Source organism: Hippoglossus stenolepis, chromosome 22 (assembly GCF_022539355.2).
Source record: "Hippoglossus stenolepis isolate QCI-W04-F060 chromosome 22, HSTE1.2, whole genome shotgun sequence".
In the NCBI taxonomy this organism is placed as follows: domain Eukaryota; kingdom Metazoa; phylum Chordata; class Actinopteri; order Pleuronectiformes; family Pleuronectidae; genus Hippoglossus; species Hippoglossus stenolepis.
Window position 1 is genome coordinate 5,324,217 of NC_061504.1, and position 15,430 is coordinate 5,339,646.

At 42.6% G+C, this 15,430-nt stretch overlaps 1 protein-coding gene across 2 annotated transcripts in view; it reads right to left on the reverse strand.

Moving 5' to 3' along the window:
• Window positions 1–15,430, reverse strand: part of LOC118101652 (anoctamin-4) — a 44,291-nt gene that overhangs the window by 16,909 nt on the left and 11,952 nt on the right. The window contains exons 1-12 of one of the 2 annotated variants that reach the window (XM_035147576.2): window positions 14,270–14,781; window positions 7,380–7,580; window positions 6,138–6,286; window positions 5,835–5,984; window positions 4,069–4,169; window positions 3,211–3,255; window positions 2,996–3,127; window positions 2,663–2,769; window positions 1,998–2,053; window positions 1,282–1,403; window positions 770–904; window positions 116–212 (exon numbers count right to left, since the gene is read on the reverse strand). In XM_035147576.2, coding sequence (XP_035003467.2) covers window positions 116–212; window positions 770–904; window positions 1,282–1,403; window positions 1,998–2,053; window positions 2,663–2,769; window positions 2,996–3,127; window positions 3,211–3,255; window positions 4,069–4,169; window positions 5,835–5,984; window positions 6,138–6,286; window positions 7,380–7,440 — 1,155 coding nt within the window. In that variant the 5' untranslated portion in view covers window positions 7,441–7,580; window positions 14,270–14,781. Of the gene's footprint in view, window positions 1–115; window positions 213–769; window positions 905–1,281; window positions 1,404–1,997; window positions 2,054–2,662; window positions 2,770–2,995; window positions 3,128–3,210; window positions 3,256–4,068; window positions 4,170–5,834; window positions 5,985–6,137; window positions 6,287–7,379; window positions 7,581–14,269; window positions 14,782–15,430 lie in introns of those variants that run through there. The other variant, XM_047338583.1, reaches the window with a different exon arrangement.

The window sequence follows — 15,430 nt, forward strand, 5'->3', positions numbered from 1 at the left end:
TTTTGAGCAAAAGTCACATTGACAGACTTAGTTGGCACGTAGCACATTTTCCTACGAGAACAATAACAAGCACAGCTGTTAGGAACATTGTGTCCTGCTGCTGCTGCGACAGTACCTTGGCATAGATGCAGCTGTCAGACAGTCTCAGGTAGGGGCAGTACTGGTCACAGATGGGACACATGATGATGTCAGTGGCCTGGCAGATTTCTTTACTGGAGAAGAACAAACGGCATTAAGCTCATCAGAAATCAGATTCCGGTAAGCCTGGTATTACAGTGACCAGCGACAACCAACAGAAGAGTCCATAGTCAGTGTGAACAGAGGCAAGCTTTGTGTGTGTGTGTGTTTGTGTGTGTGTCCATTCAGGCTTTTAAGTTGATAAAATGATGATGTTCTAAAAAAAGTACAGAAATTGTCAACACATTCTTATTGTGCAGCACTGCAGCATTTCAGACACGGTCTTATAACTGATGATAGAGCACATTCACATTCACCCTTTTAAATGAACCTGAGAATCCTGAGTTAGTTAGCTACAAGGGACAATTTCACACTCCATTGACTTTCCTGTAACACCAAATTAGTTTTGTGTGGAGAACAATCGCTTGACTTTATCGTTAAATAACTTGACTCAGATCTGTGCTTACCACTGAGCAGCATGTAAAAGAACAAACAACAATATGAAGCAGATCAAGTCCTGATTTATTCTACAAAGTACTTCCAGTACAGACACGCACTTTTATCAGAGAACAGAGAGGGGGGGTGTGTTTACCTGACCTGGCAGTGGTCCAGAGTGAAGAGGCCGTACAGAAACACCAGGAGGCCGACCAGAGCGGCAGGAAACAGCATCCCCGTGTACCAGCCGAGCCAGGCGAAGTACAGGCCGATCTTCTCCCCAAAATACCTCCTGAAATGGCAGACAGACAAACTCTTGACATTTAAATTTTAAAAACATTCATTCAACATTTTACTGCATGCTCTAAAACAGCAGATTGGCATCCTGAGATGTGTCTAATATTCAGTGACAGCACGGTCACTGGATTTTGATTTTTAAAACATTCTACTATAAGGTAACAGAGTATTTATTCTCCTACTGAGATAGTATTTTATTAGTTCCACTATTTTTTATTAGTCCCACTGTGTACTGTGTTACAGCAGTAAAAAGAGATAGGTGAAATACACACTTACAATAAACACAAGGAACTATAAGAAACAAAGATTTGTACAATGTAAACAAAAATATATACAGTGATAAAATGTATAAACTGCTTGAATGTGAGTTACCTGATCAGGTCCAGGGGTTGGTACTTGTACCAAACCCCCCACCAGGCCCAGCACTCGTACAGCAGGTGTCGATGGTTCTCTGCTCCGTGCGTTCTGATGGAGTTTTTGCTGTGGTAGCTCCCCTGTTAACGTACAAACACACACATATATAGACATAGACATAGATAATCTATGTACAGTCCTAGTGTAATACACAGACTGTATATAAAGATGGATGACATGACAGCTCCGAAAGAGTGAAGCCAAAACATCTGCACCCTGGTGGCTGGCAGCAGTATAGGTCACGAACCCTGCCTCCTCCATGTTAAAGGATGGGACATGGACAAAAAAATTGAGACAAAATAAAACATTAAATTTTTTTGCTGTTTCTTATCATACTGATATATACGCAAATATTTGATGCTATAAAAACAGGGGGAAATGTCACGATTGAGACTGACTCGCGATTGGTCGAGTGCAGGTATCAGCTGGACCTCAATACTGTGGCTCCCCTCCATGATCACGAGATGGCAGCACTACATTTTTGGCTTCATGTTTGTACAGTGGGGGGAAGTGGTGATGTGTCGCCCATCTTTATACAGTCGTTGGTGTAGTGAATGTGAATGATCAGCGAATGGGGGTGCGCCTTTTCACACATCAGCAACCACATCCGTGTCAGAGCCAGCAGTGACAGAACTGATTGAATGAATAGTTATTATGGAAATCAGCCAAATTACCTCATGAAGAGGGAAAGCTGCTTCGTATGAGCTGTTGCTCAAAAGACGATTAAGCCCTGGAATGAAAAAGAGAGCAGCATGAAAGAGGAGAAACGGATGTCTGATGCAGTGTAGCCGATAAGTTCCATCCAAACCATCTGTGTCAATTAAATCATGTTAAGTGCATAAACTGAACAGGTCCATTCTTTTACAGCAGCAGGAAACGTCCATAACATGCAGTGCTTGTCCGATCCATTGAACGTCCTGTGGCCGTAGCTGCCATCAGACATGCACTGAACTCCAGATAATCTCCTGACATTATCCAGAGGGGCTGTATGCGAGAACATAAAAGGTTTCGAGTTTCTCTGCCCGGCCCCCTCAGAACAACTGTGTATAATGTCCGAAGGAGCCATTGTGGGAACACAGCAGGAGATCCTCCACAGAATTCACCGCAACATGGGGTTGTTGATGGCCAAATTCTTTAGGTAGATCAGGATGAGAGAACCCAGCTCAGAATTTTTATACTTATATAATATATAATTAATCATATTTTAAAAATGTATATGAGATCATTCAAACAGGTTTTTACTGTGACAGCTCCTGCTCTCCATTGTATGCACACACTGATAGTTCCCCCTCAAGCATCCTTTTTTTCCTCAATTATCTCTGTCCATAGAAAAACTCACCCATCTTATTTTTTCCCTCCTCATATTTGACTCGCTGGAGGATGTGGTGGACGATGCGACTTCTGGTGGCGTTGTTGAAAAAAGTGTCTTTGTTGTGGATGATGAAACTGCAGTGAAACAAAGCGGTTATTACAAATCTGTTAGCTGAGAATGCTCTGTGTGGGTGTGTGTGGGTGTGTGTGTGCCAATTAAAATCATAGAGGAAACAGACAGAATTCCAATGGCAAAAGTACAAAAGAGGAAAAGTAAAATGTACCAGGCAGCAATGTATGATTAAGTTAAAATCATCTTCTATGGGACGCAGCTTCGAAAGGGCACTTCTGTGAAACTCACTGATGTATCCTCGATCGACTGAAGGGGGCGGTAAAGCTCTCGTTCTCCTCCAGGTCAGGCAGAGTGTTGTTGTCAAACTTCATGGGCTTTTGGGGAAGCCAGCCACGGAATTTGTTCATGCGCTTCTCCATCCTGCAAGTAAAGTTTGTGTTAAAGCTGCCAGAGTCTGACTTTATCAGCTAGCCTTAATGTTGCCTCTATGACGGAACACTCACCTGCTCATGAACTTCTGCCGTCGGTGCAGGTAAAAGATTTTCCTCCTGGAAAATGGAAGGTTGAGGATAATTAACTTAACCACAGGATGACAATTCAGTAATGAGGACAATGATAATGAATGGTGCAACTACGACTGCTATGACCATTAATATTCCTGATGTTGCTGTGGCTCCAAGTAGAAGTTCCACTACTCCTACAACAACTACTACTGCTGCTTATAATGATAATACTACTGTTAATGCTAACATTAAACGTAACCTTTTTGGACTATTGGAGCAATGTTTTGGGTTCCTTTTTGCAGGTGTGAGTAAAATGTGAGTATAGAGCGTGACAGTGTATAACTGCAACATGTTAGAAAGGGAACTCGTGGTTGCTCTGTTCTGGTTGTAGTAAACATTTCCATGGCAACAGTGATCTCTGCTAATCAGAGACTTGACTCACTATTACACATTAGGAATCTGGGTAGTATGGTATCATGAATAAAACATGTTTTTCTTCATATCAAGTTTCACAATCTCAATCAAATAGCTTGTGGGGAGTCTACCTTGGATGGCTACAATACTCTGACATACAATCAGCATCTTTGTTCAGAAAATAAATGGGATTTTTTACTTTTGGAACCACAGTGTTGAGCTCTGCAGCAAAGCACAAACAAAGGCAGTGCAGAGGATAACTGTAGGCAAGCAAACATGGATGTAAACGATGCAGGATTTCAATTGTTCTAAATGCTGTTTTGGAATATTAAGAATTTGACGGCAACATGATGCCAACATGACTTTTCTTTGTTAACCTGTAAATTCCACAGGGTACATTGAAGTTTATTTTTCAACCAGAAGACAGTTTTAGGAGTGTCTCACCTAAAAGGCATGCGTATGTTCATGAGCTCTGCGTAGCGACAGAGGACATCCCATGGTGCGTGGACCTTCAGAAAGATTACGTCGCTATTGGTCAGGGAAGCCTGAGGAAGCCAAACACACAAAGTTTAACGTCAGAAACAAAGAGGACTTAAACAGGGAGAACAACGCAACTCAAGTTCAGCTTTTGCTTCAATGCTTTTTTTCACTGGCTGTGCAGCTAAGACGTAGTTTTACAATAACTGTGTAGACACTTGTTCAACAGAAATATGTTTCCAGAGATCTGCTGTTTTCTTCACCTGTCTGTTACTGACTGACTGAGTAGGAGTCAGAGTAAAGGTTCATGAATCAGGAGCTGAAAGAAAAAGAGACCTAAAAATAATAAAATGACTCAACACAAGAAGCACACACAAGTGGCCTGCTGAAGGAGACGAGCACCATTATCTTCCTCTGCATATCCTAGATCCCAATGACCTTGATGTTAGTGCATTGGCAGATAGAGCTGCAGTCAACACACACACGCACACAACATCCACATTTTCCACTCTGTCACTCAAGTGGCACTTTTACTTAATAAGAAGCAGTAGGGGAGAATTTCCCATCAGCAAATTTGTTTTGCCGTTATCAGTGGTGACTCACCGACGAACGCCACACCATCCCTCAGCTGTATATGACAACTTGACCAATTAGATGACATGAAATATAGGACTGAGCAAGGCATTGAACTACAGCCTAGTTCATCACTGTTTTGGGTCCCCTTGAAACATTTCCGTTGTCATTTTTGCAATTTGCAGCGCGTTTCTGTATTTGCATGTGCTGTGACTTTTTTGCAGTGCATGTGTTTTCTTAATTTGCAGTGTTTAGAGCTCTCTCAACCACTGTGCATTTGTTTGTGGTTTCAACTTTTATATGAAAACTTTTTTAATTTCTGAGAAAAAAACTTCTGAGCAGTTTAAGAGGCCATTTTGTATTTGGAACCCCCTGGTTGTATCTCCTACCCAACTGAACTCTGATTCTGGCCTGAGCAGTAAAACATATGTATTAATAGATTATTAATAACTCTTTTTATTCATTTAATTCATTATTGTACTAAACATCACATTTAATGGTTGCACCATATCAAATATGAATATTTTCTTGGTCTCCTACATTACATGAAGCGATAAATTGAACCGTTTTCAACCGGATAAAATATCAGATTTTAAAGCTGCTCCAGGTCTTCTTTATTTATTCATTTATTTGAACAGTGGAGTAAATTGTATAGTAATGAGCCCACTGAGAATTTAGACCTAACTATGAAGTTCTGTGAGGTTGTGGGGAAGTTTGAGCATCATTTAGCACATTACTTTGGTTTTTAAAGTCTGCAGCTTTACTGTTTTGGTCTCACCACCTCTCATCAATGTTTTCTTCTTGTTATGTTCAGCTAAGTAAACCCAGTGTACTCTGCCTGACCAGCATCAAACACCAGATAGACAAAGTTAGCAGCTAGCTGGTGAACATTGTGGGGAATTTGGCTGCAACACTGCCACATATTTCCCTCAGGAGTTGGCGGAAACCAAAACAGAGCTAAAAGGGGAGTGAATACATTTATCAGGTGGACACAAACACAATGTTAAATTGGAATGGCACTCAGAGCAGGAAAAACATTTACAGAGGTCCGTAGATATCAAATTTGTTTCATCAAGAGCCATTAATTATTCGCTGGGACTGACATGGTAATTTAGCTGACCCCTCGTCAGCTTAAAGTCACTAGTGTAACTGTTCTTTACCTCTTTTTCCATCTGTAAGCCCTCAGCACGGATATTCCGCTCAAATACCTCCCTCTTCTCTGACAGCGAGCTGGACTTCCTGTACACCAGGATGTAGTCAATGCGACTTTTTCCATCACTGAAGCAAAGGCCGCTGGACTTACTCCTCCCCTAAGGATAGACAGACAAAAGAGAGACAACCAGGAGAGAGTGATACTGGGGGAAGAGAGATGTTATGATGGACAAATGGATGGGTGGGTATTTAGCTGGCTAGCTTTGTAAGGCGGGCATTGGGGAGCCCAGAGATTGAGTTTCCTGACTAACCTCTGTGGGACTCGAATCAGACTTTGTGTTGTCGTCAAGGATGCTGCTGTGTGTGGCCGGGTTCAGCAGTGTGGAGTCGTCGTCTCTGGACGGGCTGCTGGTGCCCTGTGACCCTTCCCTCTGGAGCAGCACCTTAACATCCCTCACAGCTGCGGGGAGGAATGTATAAAATGGTTTAACACTATATGATAACACTGAACACTTGCTACATGGTTACCAGGCTATTGAATGAGCCACTTTACAAAACCAAGGGGCAACCATGAGTTTCCATTTGTGGTTGAGTGGTGAGAGAGAATCAGAAGTTGCTGCCCATAAAACCAAAACAATTAGCTGAAAGACGCAAAATGCCGATTGATATTTCTCTGTGGGATCGCCATTAAGAGCTAAATATTTGTCAAAATTCTAAGGAGGCGCTTTAAAGCCAGAAGTGGTCATTTAGTCTCTAAATCATTTTATTGTGACACAGTTTGGTCTCTTAACTGTTGAGTTTGTGCATTGGAAGGAAACTAGTTTCTCAGGTGATGAACAGGGAACACGTCACAAAACACAAGGCACAGTGGAGACATCCACGCTGGACACTCCGAACAGCACAAAGCTTGTGATGTTTACTTACTGATGGATCTTGAGTGGGAATGTAATTTTTATAAGCCGAGCACATCACAGAATATGGTTGTAAATTGCTCTCACTGAATTCAGATTCTCAGGCAAGGAACCAATGGAACAAGCGCAGGTTTACTGGTAGTACTTACTCTTAAACAACTCTTACACAGTAAATTAGATTGGTGATTTGAACTTAGTATCATTTTACATTTACTATTATATATTGCAACCATCTGTTTGGACTACTTAGTCTTTTACTCTGGAACAGGATTATTTAAAGGTGACTATGGAATACAACATTTTCCTTTGAGTCAACTGAAGAAAGAGCGTGTGATCTAGGTATTGCTCATGTTGTGGGGACCTAAATCTATTTACTCGGTCACATTATGTGGACATGTTTTCCTTATTATTGGGGACAAAAAGCAAATAAAAACCTAAAGTAAGTCATTACATTTAGGTTAGGTTTAAGTTTAGGTTAAGGCCAGAGTAAAGGTTAGGTTAAGATTTAGGGTTAGGAAGTGGTAGTTATGGTAGCAGGAGAAAGTTTCTAGGACATGATGATAATCACAACTGACACCACATCAAGAATAACTCAGCACCACCACACTGACTTCTCTAACTTCTCTAAGTGGCGGCTCTCACCGAGGGGAGGCACATTGTCTTGCGTGCTGGAGTCCGGAGTTTCAGCCGAGGATTCCTCCATGATGTCTGAGTTTCCACAGGAGGGGAAGACGAGAGGTCTGTCTGCTGCGAGGTAGCCAGAGGCCGAGGGCTGCAGCGGGACTCTGCGTCGGTGGAGGCTCTGTCGCTGGGGCTCAGACCCATGTAGAGATAAACTCACACCTGCAGTTTTCGGACACAGAGAATAAGATTTAACTTAGTATCTGAATATCCGCTTGAGTCAAATGACCCACTGGCACCTCTCGTTCTCCCTTTTGTTTTTTATTAGTTGCTCTCAAAGTATAGACACAACAAGAACAAGTGAATTGCTTAGAATTACTTAAAAGGACATGATGTGGGTGACAGTACAGAAGAGCCAACAGTGAGTTCTGAAAGCCGGATGCATTAGCAACTGGCCAAGTATTGACTGAGTGATTGGTATTGATCAGCTAATCTATCAGCAAGGATATTTTATGGTCACAAACAGTTACGGGTGCACTATGACTGAGCAGTAAAAAATTGTATGGTTAGACCCCTCAACACAAACTCACTGTCAGCTTTTATAAGGTTATTGGCATGAATAATTACTGGGTTGCCCCAGCCTTCATGTAGGACCTGTACGCGCCCCATGACTATGGGTTCTAAGTTAAGGGCCCACAAAAGTACAATTTACCCACAAACGTAGAGAGAGACCAAGTGTCAGCGGATTATGTTCACAAAAATACTGTACAATAACACTGGTCATCAGACTTATGATGGTTTTATTATTCCTTAAGTCTAATTACATTGATTTTTTTAACCACCTGGATGCAGCACGACAAGATGTACGAAACACTGTCATAATATCACATTTAAGTGTTGCTATGTAGAACACAAACATCTTGCAGACAAGGAGGAACATTACATTAATTTGCAGTTATGCTCGTGAGTTATGCAAGTTCAATATTCATTCTTCTTTTAGCTCCGTTTTGCTCTCAACCAACTCCTGAGGGGAATATCTTGCTATTAGCTGCTAAATGTTCCACTATGTTCACCGGTGTGTGCGGTTTAGTTCTGTGCAGGTGATGTGCAACAATGAGACCTAGCCAGAAAGTTGAGGGCCAAAAAGCAGATACAATGCTAAAATTCCTTATATATTTAAGAGCTGTAACGTCAGATAACAGTTTTCTGTAAAAACTACATCTAACTAAGGCTAAGCATAGTGTAGCTAGAGCTTGGGCAGCCATGATTTTTAGTTTATAAAAGTCTCAAGTACACCAGAGTTAACCTTGCTGAATGAATTCTGTTGAGGTCAAGACTGAACTAAAGCTTTATGCAACAGATGAACTGATGAACAGTCTGATTCTTTTCTAGCCACGGTCAAAGTCCAATTTAGCAATAAAAACCATTACAAGTTTCGAGAACCTGGTTATATAACCACTTACACTAGTATAAACTTTTTCTTTTTGCTGTTGCCATAGTGTAAAAGCAATATCCTCAAAGATGGAAAGAAAAAAACATAGAAGCAGGAATATAGGGGATAGAGAGAAGAGCTCTCTTGCATAACCCTCCCTTAAACACCTTGAAAAAGACTTGCACATTCCCTGGGAACACACAAACTAATTGGGTCTATTTGTCAACCAGATGTCGTCCTTTTGGGGGGGAAGAAATGATTCAAAGATTAGCAAAACAGTTTAAATCAATTGCGTCTAAATAGTTGTATCTATTACTTTCAGTCTCTGGAGAGCAGGAAGACTTCAGTGGAGGGGGGTGGCTGTCTCTGAGGTCTGTATGCTGAATTTTCGTTGGAGACAGCAAAGGTGACTCAGCTACATTTTTCTGCTGAGCAGTCGTAGCGGGGACAGAGATAGAAATGGGGAAGCATTTTTGCTCTTAATCAGCCACTGATGCTTTAGAACTCTGGAGCCGATGGATGTAGCTAATAGAAATGTGATGAATTTTCTTACTTGTGAAAAAGAATCAGTGCTCAGCCCCCTCTTGGTTTACTAACAGCAACAGTGAACATTTCACTCGACGACGTCTAGCTATCCAAAGAAGAGCTGCTACAATCAGAGAGGCCGGCAGGAGAAAACTTTGTGTTCCCACAATGCTCCAGCACTTGTCCATTATTAGCAAATTAAACTAGCCTTACTTTTACTGTAGGCATGATCACTCAATCATGATTGGACCAAAGTAGTGACATTGCACTTACAGCTTGCCCTAAATGTCCTTCTTTACAAGTATTAAAATGTTAAATGTGCACCAAGTTACTTCGGCCACTAGGGGTCTCTCAACCAAAACGATAACAAAAGACCTAGTTTGAAGATCTTGTGAAGCCGTGTGGGATCATGGGAGTTGTTGTTTTCACCAGTATTACCAATCTACGCAAATCAGACGCAAATCATGTTCACACAGTTGAATCCACGTTACGGCAATGAATAATCGTAATCCATAATGAGTGACCGATACAAACAGTGGAAGAAAAACAACAGCAAAATGAAACGTTCAATTAAATAAAATTGGGGATTTCTCTGGGTTTGAGCATTGTCCGAAAAACTTTGGATAATGTTAGTACACAAGTCAACCAAATATATAACATAGGTGTATTTGTTTTTAGAAATTTTAATCAAGAACTGTTGCATATTATATCGTATAATCATGAAATGAAAACATACTAAATGTACTGGGTGCTCAACAGGCGGCAGGTGCTGCTGTGGTTAGCGGGTTGGAGCGACGGCTTTCCCTTTTCAGGATACGAAATTGTGGACATTTTGTATCGTGGTTGCGGTCTTGGTTTGAGAACTGCTACAAAACGATTGAGAACAGGTTTCACAACTTGAACGAACCCTTGTAGTTTAATGTACTGTACGCAACACACAAAATGACTGTGGGGGATCAGCAGCATCGGCTTGTTAACTTCCCCTGCCCCTATTCAAGACGCTCGCCGACCCCGTTTCCTCAGCACCCACAGCTCTCCAACGCTGGTCTCATTAGAGGGGGAGAGAATTGCTTACTATAAATATTGGCTCTCAGAAGCCTAACACACCACATATTAGCCTATATAATGCTGCTATGCTGAGACAGCGGCCAGTCAAACAATGTATCCATCAAACTTTAATGGGCCTATGGTGCGTCTGTAACCCAAGCCACAACCGAGGTCCCACGGTGCTGAATCTTTGGCAGCAAACAGGCAGAGGAGCAGTGGACTGTTCTCTTCACAGTAAATACAAAATATAGTGTTTCATGAGCAATTTGTGAGGGGATTGTTTCTTTTTTGCCATCCCCTGTCCCCCGTAGTGATAAGTGGAAACTACAAATCCAGGAAACATACACTCAAGTTACAAGCTGTACATTAGCAGTCCATCAAGCTGGCAGCTAACTAACAGCTAATAATAGCTACATAAATAACAGCAACGCTGACTTTCCCAGTCCAGACATGCTGACCTTTGAGCACTTCATAATGTCAGACGGACCATGTGCCAGCACATAATCAAACATTCACTAACTCTGCATCAATACAGGGAGTATTATTACGCAATAGATTATTTCCCTGTATTCATCATGATAAGTAGGTTTATGGGATGTTGAGATTCATGCTCCTGATGTCCTCCATGTACACAGACAGTACATCCTATAATGTCCCACAGTGGGAACAAGTGTAATGCATGCATGCTGCTCTGGACTGAAACAAAAAACGGACAATATACAAAAGCACATATCAAAGATGCTTCAGTAGAGTTTTTAAGGGTTTTTCTCTAGCAGAAGGTAAATAAATATAAATACTAGTTACTGAGTAGTTTGAACACAATTATTTACAGACATCAGACAGGCAACAACATCAGCATTCATTTAAAGAATAAACAAAGTTAATAATCACGTTCAGTTGTTCTATTGGTGTTGTGGTGAGTGTAAAATGACCCAGGTCATCCCAGTCTCTCAGTTTCAGATTCTCGTTCCGTGTACAGTACATATCCCATCAATAATTTAAACTCAACAACCCACTAGTTTTGAATCAGGACCTTCAGTATTTGGAGCAAGATGCTCATGAATATTCCTGTGTGTGGAAGTGAGTAGGCTACGCGCCTGCTTTCAACGTGTCAGATACATATTTAATTAACATTTCATATCTTGTGCCGTTCGTCTCATTGCCAGGTTGTGAACAGTAGTTAGGTCACTACTTACTACAGCTGCTTTCAGACATGCACGTTACTCTGGATATCCTCTGCACCTTCTCCAGAGGAGGTGTATGTATGAATGCAAATGTCCATATAAAGTCCGCAGAGAGTCCGGACGAGATCCTTTGCAATACTCACCACAACAAGTGGGGGTTGATGACCTTTCTAACATGCAACAGATGAAACGATTAAACAAACTAAAAGAAAACAAATATCTCAGGATGAAATAGAAGCGCCGTAAGCTTAGAAGACACAGACGAAGACGTCAAACGACTTTGTGGTTATAAGAGCCGATGCCAGTGTCTATGTGCTGTAAACAAAAACACGCAATTTCTGCAGCAGAATGAATATGTTACATCTCTCCTCCGCCTGCTGAACCACTCCTCGCCCGAATCCTCCGAGGATTTCTGTGTTGTTGTGAACGCTTCTGGGCAGAGAATCTCCTGCCGCTTTGTTAATGTGCGAAAGACAAACTTCAGTTCATGTCTAAGAACGGTTCAAGTAAGATAGTCTTATGTAATATGATAGTGATACATCTAAATCAGTTGCTGGATTTGAAAGGATCTGGATTTGATGAATGGATCCACACTGGATTTTAATTGGATAAAAACAGTTGTATCATGTCTTCTGTGGCTCTAAAGGCTGCTTTCTAGAGTATGAATGTGTCGATGCCGCAATGTCCATGGTCCTGTTCTAGTCAAGGACCATGTCATAAATCTCTCTCTCACCCTTTATTGTTTGTCAAATTATGAGAAAGAACGATGTAATTAAATGCAAACTGGCCTGGGCGGTGCAAAGATGTGGCCTTGCGGGTTCAGTTGATCCAACTTGAGCGAGACATATGTACTCATTCATACAGGGATGAAAGAAGGAGACAATAAAAAACGCTGAGTTACGACTCCACTCAGAGTCTGAGCTGAACAGAAAAGACATACACAGGGAAACTTGTTGCGTCCACTCTGCTATACAGCGTACAAATAAAGACGAGAAGAGAAGAGAGTAAAATGGTGCAAATAGCATGGACGGCACAAACAATCCTACAGACAGATTTGTGCAAACGACAGACAAATAAAATTTGCTTTGTCTTTTTGTCTGTAGTAGTGACAGTAATAGTGAAGATCACAAAATCCCTTTTCAGACCCAATTTTGTGGTAAATTTCCAGAGACCTTACAGATGAAGAACACAACAGAAAATAGTCTGGGTCAGAAGCATTCACAACAACAGGACAATATCTGGAACATTCAGTTGAAGGATGGCGTCTGGGTGGGGCATGCAGTAGGCGGATATAATGTATAATTTCCAATCACATGTTTTTGTCTCGCTGTCTTTCCAAGATGAAATCTTCGTCTGCGTCAGCTACATGAGTGTTTCCTCTTTTACATCCTGTGGAAATGAGGATCCATACGCCCGCGTGAGTTAGAAACGTCATTAGCACGCCCACTCGCTTGCTATGAATTTTCCAGTCCAGACATTTTACTGGGGAGCTGGAGGCAAAAGTTCTGGAAAATGGGGCGTGTATAGCTCACCTGGTAGAGCTGCCCCCGGGTTCGATTCTGACTTGAGGCCCTTTGCTGCGTCTCAACCCAATGTCCTGAGTTCAGTGCATGTCTGAAAGCAGCTAAAGTAACTCGTACCTCAGATTGTTGACAAAAATGAAGAATGGGACGTCTAGCATTGAGGGAAATGTAGGCTCCTGCGTTGCTGGAGCTAAGGATCAATATCAATGATTTAATGTCATGATGTTTTTCCTTTCTGCTTCAAGAAAAGTGTGATGCTACATGCCTCATTAAAATACAATTATTTGACTCTTAATTACTCATTCAATTACCCTGCAGTGCCCCAGCATCAGCACCAGGACATATGAGTACGATTTAAATACACATAGAATTAGGTTTTGTAAAAAGCTACTTGATTGTGGGTTTCTACTTATGTCAACATATTTTCATTCGATAAATGAGGACATTTACTTTTTTTGTGTGCCGAGTTGGTATGACAGACAAAAACAAAACAAATATTCCAGGCTAACAATATGGTTTCTTTCGTAACACAACCCAGCCTGGAGATGCTCACTCTGATTGACAATAAAAGATTGGAGGGGGGGACATGAAGAAGAATGGGATGGTGTGGGGGTGTGTGATGTGTTGCCAAGGGGATTGGGTGTCAGTCACTTGTGAGGAGGGATTGTTCGTTCCATCTGGATGCACCCATCATGCCCTGGGGGTGGATTGGGTTGGGGGTTATATTTTTCCTGATGGCAAGCAGTGGAGATTTGGTGCCTGCTGACCTGCTGCTGGTGACACAGTTGCAGCGCACACACACACATGCTCACACACACACACACACACACACACACACACACACACACACACACACACACACACACACTCCTCACAGTGGCATGACCCATTGCTGCGTCTTACAAGTCCTACATCACGGAGGGTAAAGAGTGTGAGACACGCTTACAATCAGGAGAATGGGGGACACCCTGCAGAGCAAATGAGACAGTGTGGGTTTGTGTCAAGGTCAAATGCCTGTATGGTCACAGGGAACTGCGAAAAAAAGAGATGAAGCGGCGCAAAGAGGAGAGTGAGTAGGACACAGCAACAAATGAGAGAGAGAGCGAAAGGGAGAGAGAGAGAGAGAGAGCACTGCAGCAAAAACACATCCACTCCGGAGAACAAGCTGCGTTTGCTTCAAGACAACTTGACGACACTCACCGTGTGAAGGTGGAGAGAGGAAGGGAGGCAGCTTCACACCTCAGAGGGGGAGAATAAAAGGTGAGGGGGGGAGGGCTTCCCAGCCGAGCCAGCAGACGCCAAAACAGCCAGAAGACTCTTCCCCATTCGCACACTCACGCACACACACACACACATATACACACACACACGCACACACACACACACACACAGCGGTCACCCCTCTCCCCCCCCCCAGCCCCAACGCGCAAATGACCTCTCTAAGGGAAACAAACAAGCGCAACGTCCCACGAGGGAAACCAGCATCCCCACTTTTTACTCCTCACTCCTCATCAGTGCTTCGGCCGATCCATCATCCCTGCACACACACACACAGACACACACTCACACAAACGGACGTGACATAGTGAGGATGCTGACACCAGGCAGCAGAAAAGCTCCCAAAAAAAAAAATACAAGCTGTCAAATCTTCTCTGAGGGAAAAAAACACACAAGCATGAGCATGATGTTTACAGTGACAGAGAGAGAGAGGGAGAGAGAGAGAGAGAGGGGGAGAGAGAGAGAGAGAGAGAGAGAGAGAGAGAGAGAGGCTGAGAGAGAGACAGAGAGAAGGTGAGAGAGAGACAGAGAGAGAGGGTGAGAGAGAGACAGAGAGAGAGGGAGAGGGGAGGCGCATGCTGCTCCGTGGCATTCCTAATCAGTTTTTCACTGGCAGCCAATCCGAGGTCAAGCTGCTCTGACAGCGGCCAATGAGAAAAAAGGGCTGGCTGTGTCAGTGTTGTCGTCGCCCAAAACAATGACAGTTGGCACTGATCACAGTATCAGTGTGTACCTCTGATGGAGGCTCAAGGGCAACACACATGTAGACACACACACACACACACACACACACACACACACACACACACACACACACACACACACACACCATCACGCACACAGATTTACTTATAAGTACATTTTATGGCAGCAAACATTTTACTGCAGATTTATTAATATGAAATATTGTTATGTGGTTGATGTGCTCTGTTACACGTGACATCTATTGAACTTGTGTCTGTCCTGGGAGAGAGATCGCTCACACGTGGCTCTCTCTCTCCCTGAGGTTTCTATGTTTGTCATGCTTTAGTCGAGGGAGGGAAGGACAGAGGATGTCGCAACTTGTGAAGCCCTACAAGGCAA